Source organism: Palaemon carinicauda, chromosome 8, assembly GCF_036898095.1.
Source record: "Palaemon carinicauda isolate YSFRI2023 chromosome 8, ASM3689809v2, whole genome shotgun sequence".
NCBI classification, from domain to species: domain Eukaryota; kingdom Metazoa; phylum Arthropoda; class Malacostraca; order Decapoda; family Palaemonidae; genus Palaemon; species Palaemon carinicauda.
The window spans coordinates 50,041,540-50,062,920 of record NC_090732.1 but is presented as its reverse complement, the minus strand read 5'-3'; the positions used below and the strand labels follow the sequence as shown (position 1 = coordinate 50,062,920).

General features: G+C 40.7%; 1 protein-coding gene across 2 annotated transcripts in view; it reads left to right on the top strand.

The window, feature by feature from the left end:
• Positions 1-21,381, top strand: part of LOC137644889 (uncharacterized) — a 128,993-nt gene that overhangs the window by 70,419 nt on the left and 37,193 nt on the right. For both annotated transcript variants that reach the window (XM_068377771.1, XM_068377770.1), the window contains one exon: positions 7,316-7,476. In XM_068377771.1, the coding sequence (XP_068233872.1) occupies positions 7,316-7,476 (161 nt within the window). The remainder of the gene's footprint in view (positions 1-7,315; positions 7,477-21,381) is intronic.

The following is a 21,381-nucleotide window of genomic DNA, read 5'->3' as shown; positions in this document are numbered from 1 at the left end:
AAATACCATTTGTGTCTACACCTCCATAAGCATCAAGGTCCACCAACAGAGCTTTAATCTCACGAGATCGAAAAGCTAAACTAGTTAGTTTAGCCTCAGGAAAACAGGAATGAGGAAGTTCCAGTTTTTCATTACTCTGTTCACTGTCAAAAACATCAGCCAAAAGGGTTACCTTTTCCTTTGGACAATGAGTGACTGAGCCATCTGGTTTAAGTAAAGGAGGAACTGTTGCATCTACACCAAAGAGTGCAGATTTAAAGGTAGACCACCATTTATGTTCCTGAGTTGTACCAGAAAGTGTTTCTATTATGGTTAAATTGTACTCCTTTTCAGTTGAGGCATAAACTCTCTGAGCAAAAGCTCGAAGTAGAGTATAGTTGTTCCAGGTCAAATCTGATCTGTTACCCTTCCAAAGATGATAGGCCTCCTGTTTCTCCAAATAAGCACGTCTACAATCATCATTGAACCACGGTTTGTCCTTCACTCTGTACCTTAGCACACGAGAAGGGATACGCCTATCAATTATGTTAACTAGATTCTCATTCAAAGGGACAACAGGATCTACACTATTATATAATTGTGACCAATTCAAGCACAAAAGATCATGTAAAATCCCATTCCAGTCTGCTGGAGATTTCATATAAATTTTACAAGAATATGATATATCAGGGACAGGCTGCTCAGTCTTCACTAGTAATGAAATCAAGGCATGATCAGATGTCCCGACTGGAGAACCAACCTTACTAGTTATAACGCCAGGGGAGTCAGTGTATACGAGGTCCAAGCAATTACCAGACCTGTGAGTAGCTTCATTTATGATTTGCTCACAGCCTGATTCAGAGGCAAAGTCTAAAGCTCTTAAGCCATGGCGATCGGTAGGAGAGATAGAACTTAACCACTCCCTATGGTGAGCATTAAAATCACCAACAAAGACAAAAGAAGCCTTTCTATCATCTTCTTGTATCTTAGCCATAATGGTAAGAAGACAATCGAAGATAAAATCATCTATGTCTGGATTCCGGTAGATCGAACACAAATAAAAGTTGTTATGCCTGCCACAAACTTTTATTACCTGAATCTCATGACATCCACATTGATAGCAGGACTTATGAGATGCAGGGTACTCGGTCCTAATATACACCGCCATTCCCCTGGCCCTAGGGATGGCATCACGTTTCAACATTATTGGCTTCTTAAAACCAGTTATAAGGAGCTTAGATGAGTGCCTCATATTAGAAACCAAAGTTTCTGAGCACAAAAGAATATCATACTGTCTGGACGCAACTGTAAGGTCTTGGATATTTGCATGAAGACCACGAATATTGCAATGCAGAAGACGACATTGTCGAAATCTAGGACGTACTGGTCCCGGATTTCGCTCAATGTCTCCAGACAACATATAGTCCCAGAGCTCGGGTGGTTTTATTTATGTTTTTGAGTGCAAAAGGTCTGTTAGTTGTTTCTATAGTAGAATTTTCTCAGGAATTCAAAAATCTATTTCTTACAAACACAGCGGTAGCTGTTTTCTCAGAAATGCACATCGAATATGGGTACCCCTTGTGAAAATGAACTTTCTCTATGGCGCCTCCCAATGGCATACATTTCAATTTAAATGTTCATTTCCCAAATGTCAATGTGTAAAGTGCCTTCCAATATTTATTTTTTGGTAACGATACCTTTCTATGATTCATTTGATGTAATTAATGAGGATTATTTTGTTGTTATTTTTTAAATTTCAGATTATCAAAGATGTCACGGAATGTTATTGTGAATAAGTGGCATTTTGTGATTTTCTCTTTTTTGGATTTTCTACCAATGAAATGCCAATTGAAATGACTTATTCTTTCTAATGTCTCAAAGTATGTTTATTTTGAACATTAACATATCATAGCTTTCAATTGTTTGTAATGCGAATTAGATGTGTACACAAACAAATAATTGCATTTTGAATTATACCAAGAAGTGAATGATAATTTAAACTACAACATAGCATTACTTTTGGTGTTGCAATGAAATAGTTGAATATGCAAAGGTCATGGCCCATTAGCATAGTAGTATCTATATATTCTAATGCTATCATGCTGGCAGCAAACTGTTCTCTATGTATCCTAATCATATCATTCATTTCATGATGACACAAAGTTTACTGTCCATCATCAATGTCAGATTCATCACTAGAGTCAAACTGAGTTTGATTATCAGTCACAACTATGATAATGTCATCTTCTGTATCATGACTAAGAAGACGTACCACACTCTGTTGAAGTTTGTTTCCATTAAACCAGTCAATAACAAATGAGTTGCCGACCAGTTTCCATCCGTGTTCCTCGGTTCGAGTTTTGCACGGTTGAGGACGTTTGGCATTTTTCCACATGGCAGCAACATAGTTGGTTCTGTGGATTTTATTGAGCAGGACTTTCTGACATGGTGGCATGCTGCTAGGATTAATTCCTTGAATTTTTTTCTAAAGAATTTTCATTCCTCTTTGGTGCATACTTCCGTTGGAAAAGAGCAAATCTAGCATCATTGATGCTGTTGAGTTTGGGCAAACCATACAATGCACAAGTGAACTTTTCAATAGCAGCCAAACCTTCAGGAGTGACTACAGCATTAACCCCAAGGTTTGCAAAAGCTTCCTTAAAACTGTCATGCTTCATAATCAACTGCAAGGCTTTCAACTTTCCTTTGCTCATAAATGATGGTGTAGTCTGAACCAGTGAAGGCATGTAATGCTGGTAAAGCATCAATCATGGCTCGATCCATATGATCCACCAGATGTGAGATGTTAATGTGTCTCCTTGTGTTGTTACTGCTAAGGCCAGCGTCCATCCAAATAGTGAAGCTGCTGGCATTCGTATGATTTGCAATGTGATACAGGAGCAAAATAAACACAATTCTGTCCGAACTTCTGATGACTACTGAAGAACATCACACAATTTTCATCGTAGTTATCCCATGCTAAGCTGGCACGTAGCCCAGGTTCCTGTAGAATTCCATCTGGGGTTGCTTGCTGTCTGTCAGTTATGCTTGTTGCCAGGTCAGTCTCCAGTGATTCTGCTGTATGGTAACCTATGCAGTGCCCAAAATGATTCAATATCTCCACGAAGCGTCTGCTGCCAGTTAAACTTTTGAGGCCCAGTCCAAGACATATATGTTTTGCTGGTTTTATTCTTCCTCTGGATATGAAAAACATAACATCATTAGCCAAAGACTGTGCTTGCCTTTTGATATGCTCTGTTGGATTGTCAGAGCCTGCAAAGAGGATTTGAAAGAATGTCAGATGCGATGTAGGAGTGTCTGTTTGATCTTCTGCTAGAACTTCAGCAGTCAGTGGATCTGGTAGGTTTTTCTGTTTGGTCTTGGCACTGAATACAAGAGAACGAATATACAATTCTGCTTCCTTGATGTTGTGCTCATAAATTGTTGCCAGACGTATTGCAGAATCTGGTGTGAGAGTGCGACTATAAATTATTGTGCCAGACTTATTGCTCTGCTTTGTTTGCTTCAGTGTTGGATAAGTGTTCAATATTTTCGGGCAAAGTGACTGGGCAGAATATGTTGATTCATCAGATTCCAAGCTTGACATATACCTGCCATGTATTGAGGTAAGCAGTTCAGCACCTTCGTTTTCAATGTATGTTTTGTCACTGTATTGTTTTAGCTCAATGAAAGCAGTCTTGTGGGCTTGTGATTTTTCGGATGCATGATTGGATGTCACCAGTTCTCTCTGGGCCCGTTGAAGGTAAGATTTTCTGCTGGAGTGGTGATATTTGACCTATTTTAGAGATGAGGTCAATACCAGTAATTTTTGCCAAAAGCTGTCCATCACACAGTGTCTGTGCTGCATTTTGGATACTTGGGCACTCGTAATGGTTTCACAGTTGCCTAGTCTTTCTTTTGGCTTGTTTTTTCTTGCTGACTTTTCACTGCAGTTACAGAACAAGCATAGTTTTGGGAAAATCCCTGTGCTAGATGCTGGGCTATGTTCAATGCTGGATCGTAAGGTTTTTTCAGATGTATTTGCCTTTGCATGTAAATTCTCTGGTATGGTCTGACGAACAGCAGTGAAACTTTTATAACATTGAGAGTGATACCCATCTGTATCACCATAATAGTCAGGAAGCTTAACTGAAAAGTACTTAGAATCTTTAAATAATTTTCGCCGTGAACCATCAGCACGTTTGACTTTCTCCCATGAATCTGGATCAAATGTCTTTACCTCATCCATGCATTTCCAGTGGTTTGGAGAATACAAGAGATCTTATTTGCCATTTTCTACACTACACTAATAACCTGAAAGCACAAATAATATTTATGCGACATCACCATCACCATTATCACCACCATTACCATTCACCTGTTCGCGACAACTTTTGGCGACATCTAGGCTTATCTGAAAGAACAAAAATCAAAACAATCTCACATTGTTCACACCAAATGAAGCATAATGAGGTATTCTTAACATAAAATAATTATTTGGAGGAATTATATATATTTAAATTTGGGAAATGTGCATTTGAATTAATATGTATGGAATTGCAAGGCGCCACGGAGATTGCTCTTTTTCACAAGGGGTACCCATCTTTAACGTTAGTTTCTGAAAAAACGGCTACCGCTGTGTTTGTAAGAAATAGATTTTTGAATTCCTGAGAAAATTCTACTATAAAAACAACTAACAGACCTTTTGCACTCAAAAACATGAATAAAACCCTCCGAGCTCTGGGACTAATAAGAATTAATAGAAATAAAAAAGAGACATCATACTTAAAAACTAGATTAACAAGAATTATAACAAAAACAATACCTACAGAATTATAAACAAAGTGATTGATGATACCCATAGACTATAGTAAAAAGTCGGAAAAACTGGTCAACATGGAGGAGCCGATACACCATGCAAGGCTAAATACCCTCCAGGATAGCCACTTCAACTGAAGGGAGGACAGTAAGGATGGTTTTGAGAAGAAAAATAACCAGAAAAAGGAAAAGACAACCTCTTGATAAACCACCAGGCATCCATGACCCTTCTATTAAGCCTGCCCAACACACCAATTCAAAAAAACAAGAGGAAGAAAAAAAAAGAAAAAAAAATAAGATAGAATAGTGTGCCTGAGTGTACCCTCAAGCAAGAGAACTCCAACCCAAGACAGTGGAAGACCATGGTATAGAGGCTATGGCACTACCCAAGACAAGAGAACAGTGGTTTAATTTTGGAGTGTCCTTCTCCTAGAAGAGCTGCTTACCACAACTAAAGAGTCTCTTCTACCCTTACCAAGAGGAAAGTACACTGAACAAATTGCAGTACAGTAATTAACCCCTTGGGTGAAGAAGTGTTAAGTATCTCATTGTTGTCAGGTGTATGAGGAAAGACGAGAATATGTAAAGAATAGGCCAAACTATTCTGTGTAAGTGTAGGCAAAGAAAAAATAAGCCGTGACCAGAGAGAGGGATCCAATGCATTACTGTCTGGCCAGTCAAAGGATCCAATACCTCTCTAGTGGTAGTATCTCAACGGGCGGCTGGTGCCCTGGCCAACCTACTACCTATATGATAAAGAATTTTTAGAACAATCATGAACAGCTAAACGTTACTTATAAAGAATTGTTAATATGTATTCGGAATACAGGTTGTTATAAATTTGACAAGGAATGAGCAAAAAATTATTTCGATCAAAATTAAACTAAAATATCTTAATGCAGTTGGAAACAAATTTAGCTCAAAATTGATTAAATGACAATCAGATACATATATGTACATATATCTATTCATGTGAAATTTATTGTTTAGACAATAGATTTCAATGAATGCCAAGAACTAGTTAATCTAAAGCTTACATACTATTTACATTGACCATATTAAAAAAATGAAAATTGTCATGGGACTTCTCATAAATTTTCTTTTAGTCTGAAAGATACATGAATGAATTTACACAAGTAAGACAATTTAGAACATACCTAATTTTCATCCAGTGACATTCACTTGATTCCTCTGATATAGTCATTACTAATACTTAGTTGATGATGCATAAGCAGGAAAGAAGATATAGATGATGATGATAATTCATTGCCAACTTTTATGGTCCAGAAGGTGCTTAACTCATCAGAAAGTGTAAAAGTCCACTTGTTAGCTAGTTATCATAGTTTTGTTACTTGCATCTATGTAGAATTCGAGGGTTATATTTTTTGAAATGGCACATGGCCTTTAGGCTGCTGTTCGATATTATTCCTTCAAGAGTTTTTCATCCTGTCCTCTTTTGAATAGTTTCTGCCATAGAAATTTCGTCGGTAATATCTGTAAACACCAAGTGGAAGGCTAACTTAATTTAATCATATCACGTTGATCCTAGTAATTTAAATCAAGATTACCATCTCAACAAAAATAAAAACGTAAACATATTAGCTTTGCATATCACTAAGAGGAAATAGTTTAACTTTCGACTACTGTTCCAATGAGCATGTTTAAATCTTCTCAGGAATATAATTTCTACAGAATTTGCTTACAATTCTTGTTGGTAAAGATTATATGGTACCTGTAAAATTGGAGAGGAAAAATTGAAACAAGACAAACCCCCATATCTCTCATTACTTTTGATGTGAAATTTTCACGACAGATATAATCTTTAACACAGTTTAAGTTGGTAGTGAACAGCAATACAACTTGTACATAATCTACCAAGAACAGGGGACAGGAGAGAAGTAAGGCAAAGGGTTTTGTATATGTGAGTACTTGGTGACTGGTGGGGACCTGATGATATTGCATCACTTCTGTATTTTTCCTCTAATCTACAGTCCTTGCCCAAACCCCCCAAAATATAGATTTGTTTTTCTCTTTACACTGCCGCTATTTTGTTTTGGATGTGATGTGTTTCAACCTTTGTTCAATCTGCATACTACTTCTAACTGTCTTTTACCTCTATACTTTACCTACCGCACACTGATTTCCAGGCATTCACCAGCATTTCACTGAATAGTTCTATTGACCGTTTGGGATCAACAATGGTCACTTTGAGGTATTCTATTCTAGGCTTATAGGTGAACATCTGCTGTTATATGAGATAATGGTATGATTGATATGATATATGGTAGCTTTTTAGAATATTATATTCAAATGGAGTTAAAAAAGTGAAAATACTTTTAGCTACTATTCTAATACTGTTATCATAGGTATTGATTAATATTAATGGATTTTATTAGGTCAAAGACTTCATGTAAAATATCCATGCTCTCATGAAACTTGGAAAAATAATCAATGAATTTATAATAACTTTTTTTTTATCTTACATTTTTACAAATAAAGAAATGCAGGGTTTCTACAGGTAATTAGTCATACAAATGCCCTTTTACTCGAAGACGATGCAAATTCGGGACGTCTTCGCCTGATCGGTGTTGGGGGAACTTCAAATCAACCTTGTATCGACCCTTTCAACATATATAGCTCAGTGGCTAGCCATCTTCGATGGATTCATGATCAGATAAGGTAGCTATACATATATTTCTTCATATTTTCTGGTATCTTTTCCATTTTGTAATACATAGTTCGTAAATGGATTTCATTGTTTCGTATGTGGGGTCGACGTATTGGTGACTGTTAAGATAAGGAGATATTTGAAATATACAGTAGTAGATTTAGTGTAAAATTGTCTCTTTCAAAGAAATAGTTTAGCTGATTTAAATTCACAATAACATAAAACATATGAGTATAAAGAGACATTCCAACAAATGCTATCTAACTATTAATTTTTCAACAGAAAAAAAAGAAAATAAAGTACACATTCTATGATTTAGCAATTAAAATAGAATATCGATAGTAAAGATTGAGATTGGTGGTGGTTTTTACTTTATAGTGAATCTAGACTTCACTTTCATCCTTTTTAACAATTTTCTTCAAAACATAATGTGATATCCGTCATTCTAGGTATTAAAAACACATAAACGTGAAGTTTGTCCATATACATTTGCATAAAACTTACTTGGAAGTAGTTCAGACTACATGCCAAAATGAATTATATAATCTGTAATGTAAATATGTTTGGAATATGAGTATATGATATTGAATAATCAATCACCATAGTACTTTCTGGAAATATATTGGAAATATTGTTATATACTAAAATAATAAGATTCATGCCTGTTTGTCACAATGATTTTGAAAGGCACCTATGTGTACCAACCGTGTGTCACACAATTGTACATAATTCCTATTGTATATATTATGCTTGTATCTGCGCTCTTCCCTCGCACTAAAAAGAACCTGAATGATCATGTCTCCGGTTTTCCTCTGAACTTTGTCTGTCTCTCGAACATGCCATGTCCTGTTGCCTTGCCGTTTTGTATATAAAGGAGAGTGTTCTATAATAATATAACTCAGTCGTTTCCAATCTGCCTTTGAGTTCACATCCTCTCTCGGCCCGTCACATTGGTGACCCCGGAAGTCGACTCGCTCCCACCGCCTTCCACCCCCACCCCCTCGCCCCTTCATCGTTGGTACTATGGCGGACTCTACGGCAGTTGGTGCTGCGGCCGCGCCATTCAAACTTTCATCGTTTGCCAGCGGAGAGGCGTTTGCTTGGTTTCAGCGCGCAGAAGTCCAGTTTCGTATCAGGGGCGTGACTCGCTCAACCACCAAAGCTGATTATGTTCTCGCGGCGATACCCGAGGACACCTTCCCAGAAATATCCGACTGGCTTTGTGAACAAGGAGACACCCCAATAGCGTATGACGCCCTCAAATCATACCTTCTGCAGCAGTACTCGCCGTCGCCAGCCGCCCGTATAGCAAAGCTTTTTCAGCTCTCGCAACAACCGTTGGGGGACCAAAGGGCTTTGCTTGCCCTCAGGGAAATGACCAGTATCGCTCGCCTTCAACCTGCCGCAGACGGCTCTCCTCGTGAGGTGAACCTACTCCGTGCCCTTTGGATACGCCGTTTACCTGAACCTGTGCGCGCTGCCATACCCGATGTCGATAGTTTACCCATAAAGGACTTGATAACCAAAGCCGACGCCCTTATGGACAGCCACTTCAAGACCTCCATCAACGCCTCCACCCCTGACGACGAGGATGCCTATTCAACGTCAACCGAAGCTGACATGAATGCCGTAGGACATACACGCCTACCCCGTGACGTGCCGAAGCGGCGACAAAGCCGCCCACCACCCACCAATCGCTCGCGCCCCAACGAACGACTTCTACAGCCACTTACTACCTCCCATCCGCCGCAGTTTTGCTACTACCACTTCAGATTCGGGGCAACCGCGAAGAAATGTGCCAAAGATTGTCAGTGGCCAAAAAACGTGTAAGTAGGCCATCGCTTGTGGCGGTGGCCTCCCATGTTTCTAATCTTTTCTTTTTACAGGATGCAGGAACGGGCGTGCGATTTTTGGTAGACACGGGTGCTTGTCGTTCTCTTTTGCCAAGGAAACTCTTCAAGGCACAACGTAGTCTGTCTACATCTGCCGACGTCCGCTTGGTAGCTGCCAACGGATCTGCGATACCCACCTACGGTTACGAGAACCTCACATTATCGTTCGGAAACGGTAAATTCAATTGGAAGTTTCTCGTTGCTGACATCACAATGCCAATCCTCGGTGCGGATTTCCTCTCTCATTTCCACCTTCTGGTCGATGTCGCCCACCGACGATTGGTCAAAGCAGACTCGTACTTGTCGACACCTCTTCAACCCGCCCCCTCTAACCTCGCTCTCCACATCAGCGCACCCACGGATGCCTACGCCCACCTCCTCACGTCGTACCCGGAAGTTTTCCGTCCAGAACTTTGCCAAACGCCCACGGTTCCTGCCAAGCACGGTATTTATCACCATATCAAGACGACGGGACCCCCAGTCTTCGCAAAATTCAGACGTCTGGCACCGGAACGATTGGCAGCCGCCAAACAGACGTTCGCCGAAATGGAGAAAATGGGCCTTTGCCAAAAGGCCTCCAGCCCATGGTCGTCACCCTTACACATCGTTCTGAAGAAAGACGGCTCCCTCCGTCCGTGCGGGGATTACAGGCGCCTGAACATGCAAACAGAACCGGATCACTACCCCCTCCCAAACATTGCCGATGTAACCTCCTACCTGCACAAAGCAAAGGTTTTCTCTACGCTCGACCTCCTGAAGGGGTATTATCAGGTGCCTATGAACCCAGAAGACATCCCCAAGACTGCCATCACCACTCTGTTTGGCACATACACCTTCAATTACTCCTGTTTTGGCCTTCGTAATGCTGGGGCAACGTTTCAACGTCTCATGGATGGCATCTTAGGGGACCTCCCTTTCTGTGTATGTTATGTGGACGACATACTTGTGTTCTCCTCCTCAAAAGAGGAACACCTCCGTCACCTGCGCATCGTGCTCGACCGCCTGCAACAAAACGGCCTTGTAGTCAGGTACGACAAGTGTACCTTTGGCGCCAATGAAGTGTCGTTCTTAGGGCACCGTATCACTCCTGAAGGAGTCCATCCCCTCCCTGAGAAGGTAGCAGCCGTTCAGAATTTCCCCACGCCCTCGACCGTCAAAGCTCTGCAGGAATTCTTGGGCATGATCAAATATTATCACCGTTTTCTGCCAGCCATTGCCGCCACTCTTGCTACCCTCTACGCCTCCCTCAAGGGCAAGCCAAAGGACTTGAAGTGGGGTCCCCTTCAAGAAGCGGCCTTCTGCAATGCAAAGAAGGCCCTATCAACTGCTGCGGCTCTCACTTTTCCTATCCCACACGCCCCTCTCCTTCTCTCCACCGATGCCAGCGACGTCGCTATTGGTGCAGTACTCGAGCAGGTGGTCAAAGGCTCGGCCCGCCCATTGGCCTTCTTCAGCAGAAAACTGTCCAAGGCAGAATCGGGTTATTCTACCTTCGATCGAGAATTGCTGGCGGTGCACTTGGCTGTCCGTCACTTTCGCCATTTCTTAGAAGGTACGCCCTTCGTCATTCGCACAGACCACATGCCTCTGGTGCACGCCTTCACTCGACAGTCTGACGCCTGGTCCGCCCGTCAACGCCGACATCTCTCCGCCGTGGCTGAATACAATTGCATCCTGCAATACGTCCCTGGGAAAATGAATCCCGTTGCCGATGCCCTGTCAAGAAACACGTTGGCTGCCGTTCAACTGGGATTGGATTACAACGCCCTGGCTGAAGCCCAACGACAGGATCCAGAGTATCAAGCTTGTAGGACATCATGCACGTCCCTCCATTGGGAGGATTTTCCCCTCGAAAACTCCAACACCACCCTCCTCTGTGATGTCAGTACTGGTAGACCGCGACCTTGGATTCCTGCTCACATGCGCCGACAGGTGTTTGATTTCATCCACGGCCTTTCACATCCCTCGTGCCGTTCTACTGCACAGCTGCTGAAGGCAAAGTTCATTTGGCACGGCATTTCTAAGGATGCTAAGGATTGGGTCCGTGCCTGTACTTCTTGCCAAACTTCCAAAGTACATCGACACACGGATTCAGGAGTGGGCACCTTTCCTCAACCTCAGCGTCGTTTCGCACACATTCAGGTCGACGTTGTAGGCCCCCTACCCACATCACAAGGACATCGTTACCTGTTTACCGTCATCGACCGCTCCACTCGTAGGCCTGAAGCCATTCCCATGGAAACTGCAACGTCGGCCTCATGTACATCCGCCTTACTCTCTGGATGGATTTCAAGATTCGGTATCCCTGAGCATATTACTTCTGACAGGGGAACCACTTTCACCTCTCAATTATGGACGTCATTAGCGAATCTCCTGGGCATCACCCTACATCAGACAACGGCCTACAACCCCGCTGCCAATGGAATGGTTGAACATTTTCATCGCACCCTCAAAGCAGCTTTGATGTCCCGCTGCAAGGATTGCAACTGGTTTACTCAGCTTCCCTGGGTCCTCCTTGGACTAAGGACCACTCCTAAAGACGCCCTCGACGTCTCGGCAGCCGAAATGGTGTATGGCGACCCGTTGGTCGTCCCTGCCGAGTTTTTTCCTTCTACAACCTCCTCCGATGATCTCCAGCGCATACGTCACGTCGTGGGAAAATTTACTCCGTGCCGCCAGACTTACAAGCCCCCAGCGAAGCATCACATACCAACGGACTTGCACTCTGCAACGCACGTCTTCCTGCGCAACGACACCAGCAAGCCACCGTTAACGCCCCCTTAAACGGGACCTTTCCTTGTGATCCGACGCAGTCCGAAAGCATTCCTCCTAAACATTCGGGGCAAAGAAGACTGGGACTCCATTGATCGTCTAAAACCTGCTTATCTTCTGCCAGATGACCCGCCTACAGTTCGCCTCTCTAGATCAGGGCGCCCTATTTAACATGTACAGTATGTCATTTTTAGGGGGGGAGCCATGTACCAACCGTGTGTCACACAATTGTACATAATTCCTATTGTATATATTATGCTTGTATCTTCCCTCGCACTAAAAAGAACCTGAATGATCATGTCTCTGGTTTTCCTCTGAACTTTGTCTGTCTCTCGAACATGCCATGTCCTGTTGCCTTGCCGTTTTGTATATAAAGGAGAGTGTTCTATAATAATATAACTCAGTCGTTTCCAATCTGCCTTTGAGTTCACATCCTCTCTCGGCCCGTCACATATGCACACAAATTTGATTCCAGAAAAAAAAGACTTATTGTACATGAGCTTTTGTATACAATTTTCGAAATTTTCTGAAAATTACGAAAATGACATTAATGACATTCCAACTTTGCTGAATCGAGAATAAATCCCTACACAAAAAGCTTCACCAATATTAATTACTTTATATACACACATGAGACAAATCAACAGGGAACTGAACCAGGTTATATATACTGTACCATCCATTTCCACTATTCGTGCCTATATACTAAAGATTAAGATTGATATCTTCAGCAATATTTAAGTCTTCCTTTCTCCCATCCTCCCAACAATTTTAAGTTCTACACTCTCTTCAAGTACCAATCCTCTTAAATGCTTTCCACATCACTAAACCATTTGATAAGGTGTTTTTTTAAGCTTTTCACGTATGGTAATCTTCTGTCATATCATTTCTGGAAATCGTAGCCTTTTAATTCCCCTCGCCCTCCATAATATATAAACAATTCCTCTTAACAGATTTAACTTTTTTTCCTTTGCATGTTTAGTACACTCTTTCAAAAAGAATAGCTGGCTCAATTGTCCCTTCATTCTGTGGAGTAGATATCTAAAACAGTCTTTCATTTCCAGAAACAAATACCAAATTTGGCACACATACTCTTTGCGTATTGGTCTTTTAATAAAACCTGTTAACCCCCTAAATAATCAAGATGGTGGTAAAGATACAGATATATTGCATTTTTTAATGAAATAGCAAAATCTTGTCTATTTGCGTGATCTTGGCGTCAAATCATACATTTATCCCTATGTAGAATCCGAATTCGAAGCTATGTAGATACTGAACTGCATGTGTTTCAAACAAGCTCATAGACGGTAATGCTATTGCAATTGTATCTCTCGCTCTCTCCAGCACAGATAACAGAAAAACCTGTTTAAGCTTGCCATTGCACGGTTCATATTGTTTGAGTTTTTGTGTCATTGTTGCTCTCAAGTGATTGATTATAAGCTCGTGATCTGTTGAATAAAGATAACTTGCATTTACCTCGCCTCTCTGTTAGTACTAAACTCCAACATTGGTGATCCGGAATGACTGCTCCACACCGCCTTTTTTGCCCAGCGCTTTGCCCTGCCCTTTTTTCAATACCATGCACCAAACCTAACTATCTGACACTGCCGTCCTCATGCCAGCAGAGAAGCATTCACTTGGTTCAAGTGTGCCGAAGTTTAGTTTCACATCAAGGGCATGACTCGCTCAAGCAGCAAAGCATACTATGTCCTTAAGGCGATCCCAATAACACTTTCCCAGAAATCTCTAATTTGCTTTGTGACTAAGGAGACGCCCCAATAGCATATTATGCCATCAAAATATACCTCATAGAGCTGCCTGGGGGCACCCATATAGCCAAACTGTTTTCATCTTTCTCAACAGCCGTTGGGGGACCAAAAGGCTTTGCTCGCCCTCAGGGAAATGACCAGTATTGCTCGTCTGCACCGTGCAGCAGATGACTCTCCTCGGGAAGTGAATCTACTTTGTGCCATTTAGATATGACGACTATCCGAAACTCTCAGCGTTGCCATCCCGATGTCAATATCTCGACCATGAAGGACCTGATGACCAAAGTCGATGCCCTGATGGACAGCTACTTGACCACCTTTAAAACCTCCATCAATGCCTCCATTCCTAATGAAGAGGACAACCATTCAACACCGACCGAAGCTGATGTGAATGTAGTAGGACACTGCCCTCTGCCCCATGACATGCCGGAATGGGGATAAAGCCCCAGACCACCCACATATGCCACCACTCGTTCTCACACCAACCACCGACCTCCACAGGCACTTACTGATGAACATCAGCTGCAGTTCTTCTACTACCACTCCAGATTTAGGGCTGCTGCAAAGAAATGCGAGGATGGTTGTCAGTGGCCAAAAAACATGCAAGCAGGCCATTGCTTGTGGTGGTGGTCTCCTATGTCACTAATCTTTTCTTTTAACATAAAGCATTACGGCTGTGTGGTTTTTGGTAGACACTGGTGCTTACTGTTCACTTCTACCTAAGTCACTCTCCAGGACATGACATATTCATTTTCAACCTGCTGACATCTACTATGTTGCTGCCACCGGATCTTAGGTCCCCACCTAGGGGTATGAGATACTCACACTATTGGTTGGGAGTGGCAAATAGCATTGGAAATTCTTTGTTGCCATCATGACAGCACTACTGATTTGTATGGATTTCTTCACACATTTACACCTCCTGGTTGATGTGGCACATTAATGCATAGTCAACGCATACTCATACTCGTCGACACCTCTTCAACCTGCCCCCTCTGACCTTACACTCCACATCAGCACATCTATGGATGCCTACACCCACTTCCTCACATCATACCTGGAAGTCTTCCGTGCAGAACTTTGCCAATTGCCCACTGTTTCTGACAAGCACGGTACTTATTACTTTATTAAAAGGACGGGGACCCCAGTGTTTGCCAGATGCAGGCTTCTGATCCCGAATCGTCTGGCAGCTGCTAAGCAATTGTTTGCCAAAATGGAAGAAATGGACCTTTACGTAAAGGCCTCTGGCCCTTGGTCACTAGCCTTACACATCGTCCTAATGAAGAATGGCTCCCTACATCCTTGTGGGGAATACAGGGACCGGAAAATGCAGACAGAACTAGATCACTAACCCATCCCCAATATCACCGACATTATCTCCAACTTACACAAAGCGAAACTTTTCTCCACTCTCCACCTATTGAAGGGGATTATCAGGTACCCATGAACCTTTAGACATTCCTTAGAATGTCATCACTAACCCTCTTGGGTACATACACATTCAATTACTCCTTATTTTGGCCTTCGTAATGATGAGGCCACTTTTCAACGCCTCATGGATGAATCTTAGGGGACTTCCCCTTCTACATATATTACATGGCCGACATGCTTGTGCTCTCTTCCTTGAAAGATGAATACTTCCGTCACATACGCATTGTTCTTGACTGCCTACAACAGAACGACCTTGTAGTCTGGTATGGCAAGTGTACCTTTGGCGCCAGCAAAGTATTGTTCTTAGGGCACCATTTCACTCCTGAAGGCGTACACCCTCTCCCTGGGATGGTATCTGCTGTTCCAAACTTCCCAGTGCTCTCTACTCTCAAAGCACTGCAAGACTTCTTGGACATGATAAAATTATTATCACTGGTTCCTGCCACTCATCGCCGATACTCTTAGTCCCCTCTACGCCTCCCTCAAGGAAACCGATATTCTGCAGAGCAAAGAATGCCTTATCTACTGCTGCTTCTCTGACTTTTCCTATGCCACATGCCCCTCTCTTCTCTCCACTGATGCCAGTGATGTCGCTATTGGTGCAGTACTCGAACATGAGGTTATCGGTTCTCCCCCCCCCCATTGGCCTTCTTTAGTAGAAAACTGTCCAAGTCGTAATCTGGCTATTCTTGCTTTGACTCTGAATTGCTTGTTATGCATTTGGGTGTCCATCACTTTTACCATTTCTTTGAAGGTATGCCCATCATCACTCGTATGAACCATGCGGCTCTGATGCACCACTTCACTTGACAGACCGATGCCTGAACCACCCGTTAACGCCGACATCTCTCCACTGTTGCTGAATACAACTGCACCCTTCAACACGCCCCTTGGAAAATGAATCTCATTGCCGATTAACTGTCAAGAAACCCCATTGGCCGCCATTCACCTGCGACTGGATTACAATCTCTTGACAGAAGCCCGAAAAAATGATCCAGAGTACCAGGCATGTAGGATATCCTTCACATCCCTCCGCTGGAAAGACGTCGTCCTCAATGACTCTAACGCCATCCTCCTATATGAAGTCTGTACTAGTAGGCCACGACTATATATACCTACACCCATAAGCTGAAAGGGGTTTGATTTCATCCTTTGCCTCTCACATCCCTCACGCCGATCAACTACATAGCTACTGAAGACGAAGTTCATTTAGCACAGCATTACTAAGGATGCTAAAGACTGGGTCAGTACCTGCATTTCATACCAAAGTACAGCGACACAGATTTTAGAATGAGCACCTTTCTTTAACCTCAGCATGTTTTTCGCACATTCACGTTGATGTAGTAGGTCCCTTATCCGCATCACAATGACACCGTTACCTGTTTACTATCAATGTCTGCCTCATGTACATCCGCCCTAATCTCAAGGTGGATAGTGATATTTGGTATCCCTGAGCATATTACCTCTGACAGGGGTACCACTTTCACCTCTCAATTGTGGAGATCAATAGTAAATCTACTGAGCATCACACTACATCAGTGAACCACCTATAACCCTACAGCCAACAGAATGGTTGAGGTTTTTCATTGAACCCTCAAAACAGCTTAGATATAACTCTGCGATGATGCCATCTGGTTTACTCAGCTTCCTTTGGTCGTCCTGGGATTAAGGACCACTCCTAAGGATGCCCTAGATGTCTCCAGTGCCTACATCATTTTGTGGGAAAATTTACTTACAAGCCCCAGTGAAGCAACACATACAGAAAGATTTACATGCTGCAATACACATCTTCCTGTGCAACGACACTAGCAAGCCACTGCGGGTGCCCCTTTACATGGGCCCTTTCCTCGTGGTCTGTGGCACCCCGAAGGCTTTCTTAATTAACATTCGTGGCAAAGAAGATTGGGTCTCTATTAATCGTGTAAAACCTGCATAACTCCTGCAAGATGACCCGCCTACAGTTTGCCTTCCTAGAGCTGGGGACCATATTTTACAAGTTTGTTTTTTTATAGGGGGACGGAACCATGCTGTGCACATGATTCATACACGCTCATACATTGTAAAGCTATTGATTCTTTAATCTCTCACTCTCTCATGCACTGTTAAAAGAAAAACCTGTTTAAGTTTGCCATCACATGTTGCATATTTTTTGGTTTTTGTTACATTGCTGCTCCTAATTGCTTGTATATAAGCTCGTTATCTGTTGAAAAAACTGACTTGCATTCACCCCGCCTAGCAGTTACACTACCACAGTACTCATGAGCTTCTTTGTACCATATCAGGCTCAGAAACATAATTAGCGTAAAGTCCACTATATTATTGGATGTACATGTAGGAAGTAGGCCTATACATGTTTGAACATATTCTCTTGCTACCTGGACAAGTATACTATAATTCCCATGTACTGCATTTCGAAGTGACAAGGTATGGAGAACCTGAATGGAAGCACAGAGGAGGCTTCTCCAAAGAGAAAATGCTGGAGTCAGGAGACGTCAAGCAGTTGTGAAGAATGATGAGGTTCAAGATGAGCTGGCATCTGGGACCAATGTGATCTTCAGTTATGGAACTTCTGAGGAAAAAATGCAGGAACATGTAGACCACAATTTTTCATAAGGAAAGGCGCCGCTCTAAATGGAATCGAGTTCGAGATCATTGAAGGTACACACCTAATTTCTGAGCGAGCGTGTAAGCTTCACGAATTGATCTGCTTTGAACAAGAGATGGCATTCGTATATAACTGACGTCAATCTGACCGCTAAAAGTGTAATTGTAAGCTTCAACGAAAAATGGAGGGCCTGTAAGATCGGTCATGAATTTCTGTGAAGCCTTGTGAAGACTCATTTATGTATTTAAATATTGATCTTCAATTACATCCTTGTTTAAAAGAATCTATAGTTTTCATTTATCAATATTTGTCAATAAGTTTTGGATTTTCCAAATATTTTTGTATAAAATTTTTCATCATCATAGCCTATATATTAAAGTTTAATACAATAAACCAATGTAGGCCTATAGAAGAATCACAAAGTGATTGGAAACACGTATCGACGCCAAAGAATAAATGTAGAAACTTTCCTGTTATTCTAAAGACTGCAGGGCAGTTCGTTCGCAGATAAGCTACCTTCCATAGTTGAACGCTCTATTCATCACACACAAACACACACATATATATGTATATATATATATATATATATATATATATATATATATATATATATACACTGTATATATTTATTTATTTATATATACAGTATCTTTCCATGTGTTGGTAATTAAATGTATGCTTAAGTGTATATACACAGGCATATATATATATATATATATATATATATATATATATATATATATATATATATATATATATATATATATATGTATATATATGCATATATGCACACACATATATATATATATATATATATATATATATATATATATGTATATATATATGTATATTTATATAGTGTATATATATATATATATATATATATATATATATATATATATATATATATATATATATATATATATATATATGTATATATATATGTATATTTATATAGTGTATATATATATATATATATATATATATATATATATATATATATATATATATATATATATATATATATATATATATATATATGTATATATATATATTATGGTCCCGTGTGTGGGCACCTAAAGATATATATTATATACAATACAGCTGGCAAGCTACATAACCTCTCAAGATCGAAACTCACCTGTTTGTTTTTACATAAATCTGTTTTTATTTGAATAATACCCGACTCTGAGAAAATTATAAAACTCCCAGACTGCAATATATAGAAACACTGATTATCCAAAGGTCTCTTAGGTACACTCAAAATAAAATGGTAATTATTATTAAGTACTATTCAAAACAACCTCTTACTTCAATTCTTTGACAGGGTTATGAGAGAGTACTGTAACAAATACTGGTGATGGATTTAATACACTCTTTACAAAAATAAATATTCTATAAAATTTTCAATACTTTGAAAGAATTTCTATAAAAAAATAAATCACTCGAAGTGTGAGCAAAACTTAGACTAAGACAAAAGAAATTAATACTTATGAAATTTATACAATCACTTGTTTCACTGGAAATTAAATTTTACACTAATATTTATAGAAATTACATAAAGTAACTGATAAACTTGGGAGTTTTTAGCTCGCTCAAAGTAATTGAAGTTAAGTTAAAATAAATACACTTCCCGCTTTTTCATAAATCTTCTTGGGCCAGTTACAAAGATTTACACAACACCAGCGCTCACCAAAACACAATAAATTTAAAATTACTTGCCAAGTTGTTGTAACGTTTTAACACACTACACATGATATATGTTGGTCACAAACTTAATCTCATTGGAGAGGACACACACTCAAGGTACTTGTGAGAGGGGATGTTAGCTCTTTCACAGGATAAGCTGGTTCTCTTCTGCCATACAAATCCCTAGGGGCACATATATATTAATTTACTTATTCTAGATCCTTCTAGGTCAGGAGTCTAGAAGGTTGGGGGCTGGCTCAGTGATGCCAGAGTTACCAACTAGATACAAATTCAGGGTAACGAACCTTGCTTTCAAGGTAACCCTCTCTCAAGCTAGCTCCGCCCGGCCCCATTATCAAACATTAAAGAAAAGATAAAATTTAATGTTGGGGTTTTTAGAGAACCTTCCAAAACACGTGGCAAATATAAGAATTACATATTTTCTCATAAACAAGACGCAATACCTCATGAAAACTTAATAAAAAACAAATTACATAAGCCCTCATTCATACTTTGTAGGGTTCTTACTGCATACTTAATGCAGTAAGTCTTCCATGAATGGTATGGTTTGCACCATACTCACCTGTGAAGCTTTGTTCTCGTTTTCACTTAAGAAGGGTTTCAGTAGGTTAACGTGTACTTTCCTTTGACTTTTCCTTCATCCTGGGGTTTCAATAATGTAGGTCAGTTCACTGATCTTCTCAAAAATCTTGAAAGGTATATGGAACTTGTTGGTGAGCGGGAATATCCTTATCAGCAAGAAAACCAATACATGTTGCCCTACCGAAAACTGTCTGTCCTTACTTTTCATATCGAACGTTTTCTTCATATTCTCTTGACTCGTCTTAAGGTTATCTAGGGAAAATTTTCTTTTCTCACCGATCCTTTTCCTCAAATTCTTGACATATCCTCCCTCCATTTCCTCTCGGTCCTTCCATTATTCTGCTAACATTTTAATTGGTCCTCTTATTTCTCGTCCAAATACCATTTAATTCGGGCTACATCTCATGCTTTATTGATAAGCATTACGTACCTCAAATAACATCAACGGTAGTCCGATATCCCATTCAATCCCTGTTTTATGGTAGAACTTTATTGACATACTCTTCAGAGTTTGATGAAACCTCTCTAATGCACCTTGGGTCTCCGGATGATAAGCAGTTGATAGTTGCTGTTTCACATCCAACAGTTTCATGAAGTCCTGAAACAGTTTTGATGTAAAATTTGTTGCTCGGACACTTTGAATGATTTCTGGAATACTAAACTTAGTAAAAAAGTCTAGTAATTTCTCGGGGATTATTTTGATGTTCCTGACGGGTATTGCATTCTGGGTACCTCGTCACTGGACACATCAAGGTTCACATATATTCGTGTCCTTTTTTCGTCCTTGGTAAAAGTCCTACAATGTCGATCATTACCTTCTTTGAGGGTTCTTCCTGCCTTTCAATCGGGTGTAAGGGAGTCTTCTTAATGTACTCGTTTGGCTTCCCAGACATCTGACAAACGTAACATGCACGTCAAAACTGGCTCACGTCCTTATACATGCCAGGCCAGAAAAAGTGTTTCATAATCTCCGTCGTCTTCCTTCTCCCCATATGTTCCGTCTTGTGCAATACGGCAATCACCTGTCTTCTCATTGGTGTGGGAATCAATATCTGACAGTATATCATCCATTCGCCATTCCCAGGACTATCGTAGGGTCTATACCTCCTCATAAGCAACCCATCCTTAAGATAATAACAAGTTGGAGACTGCTGT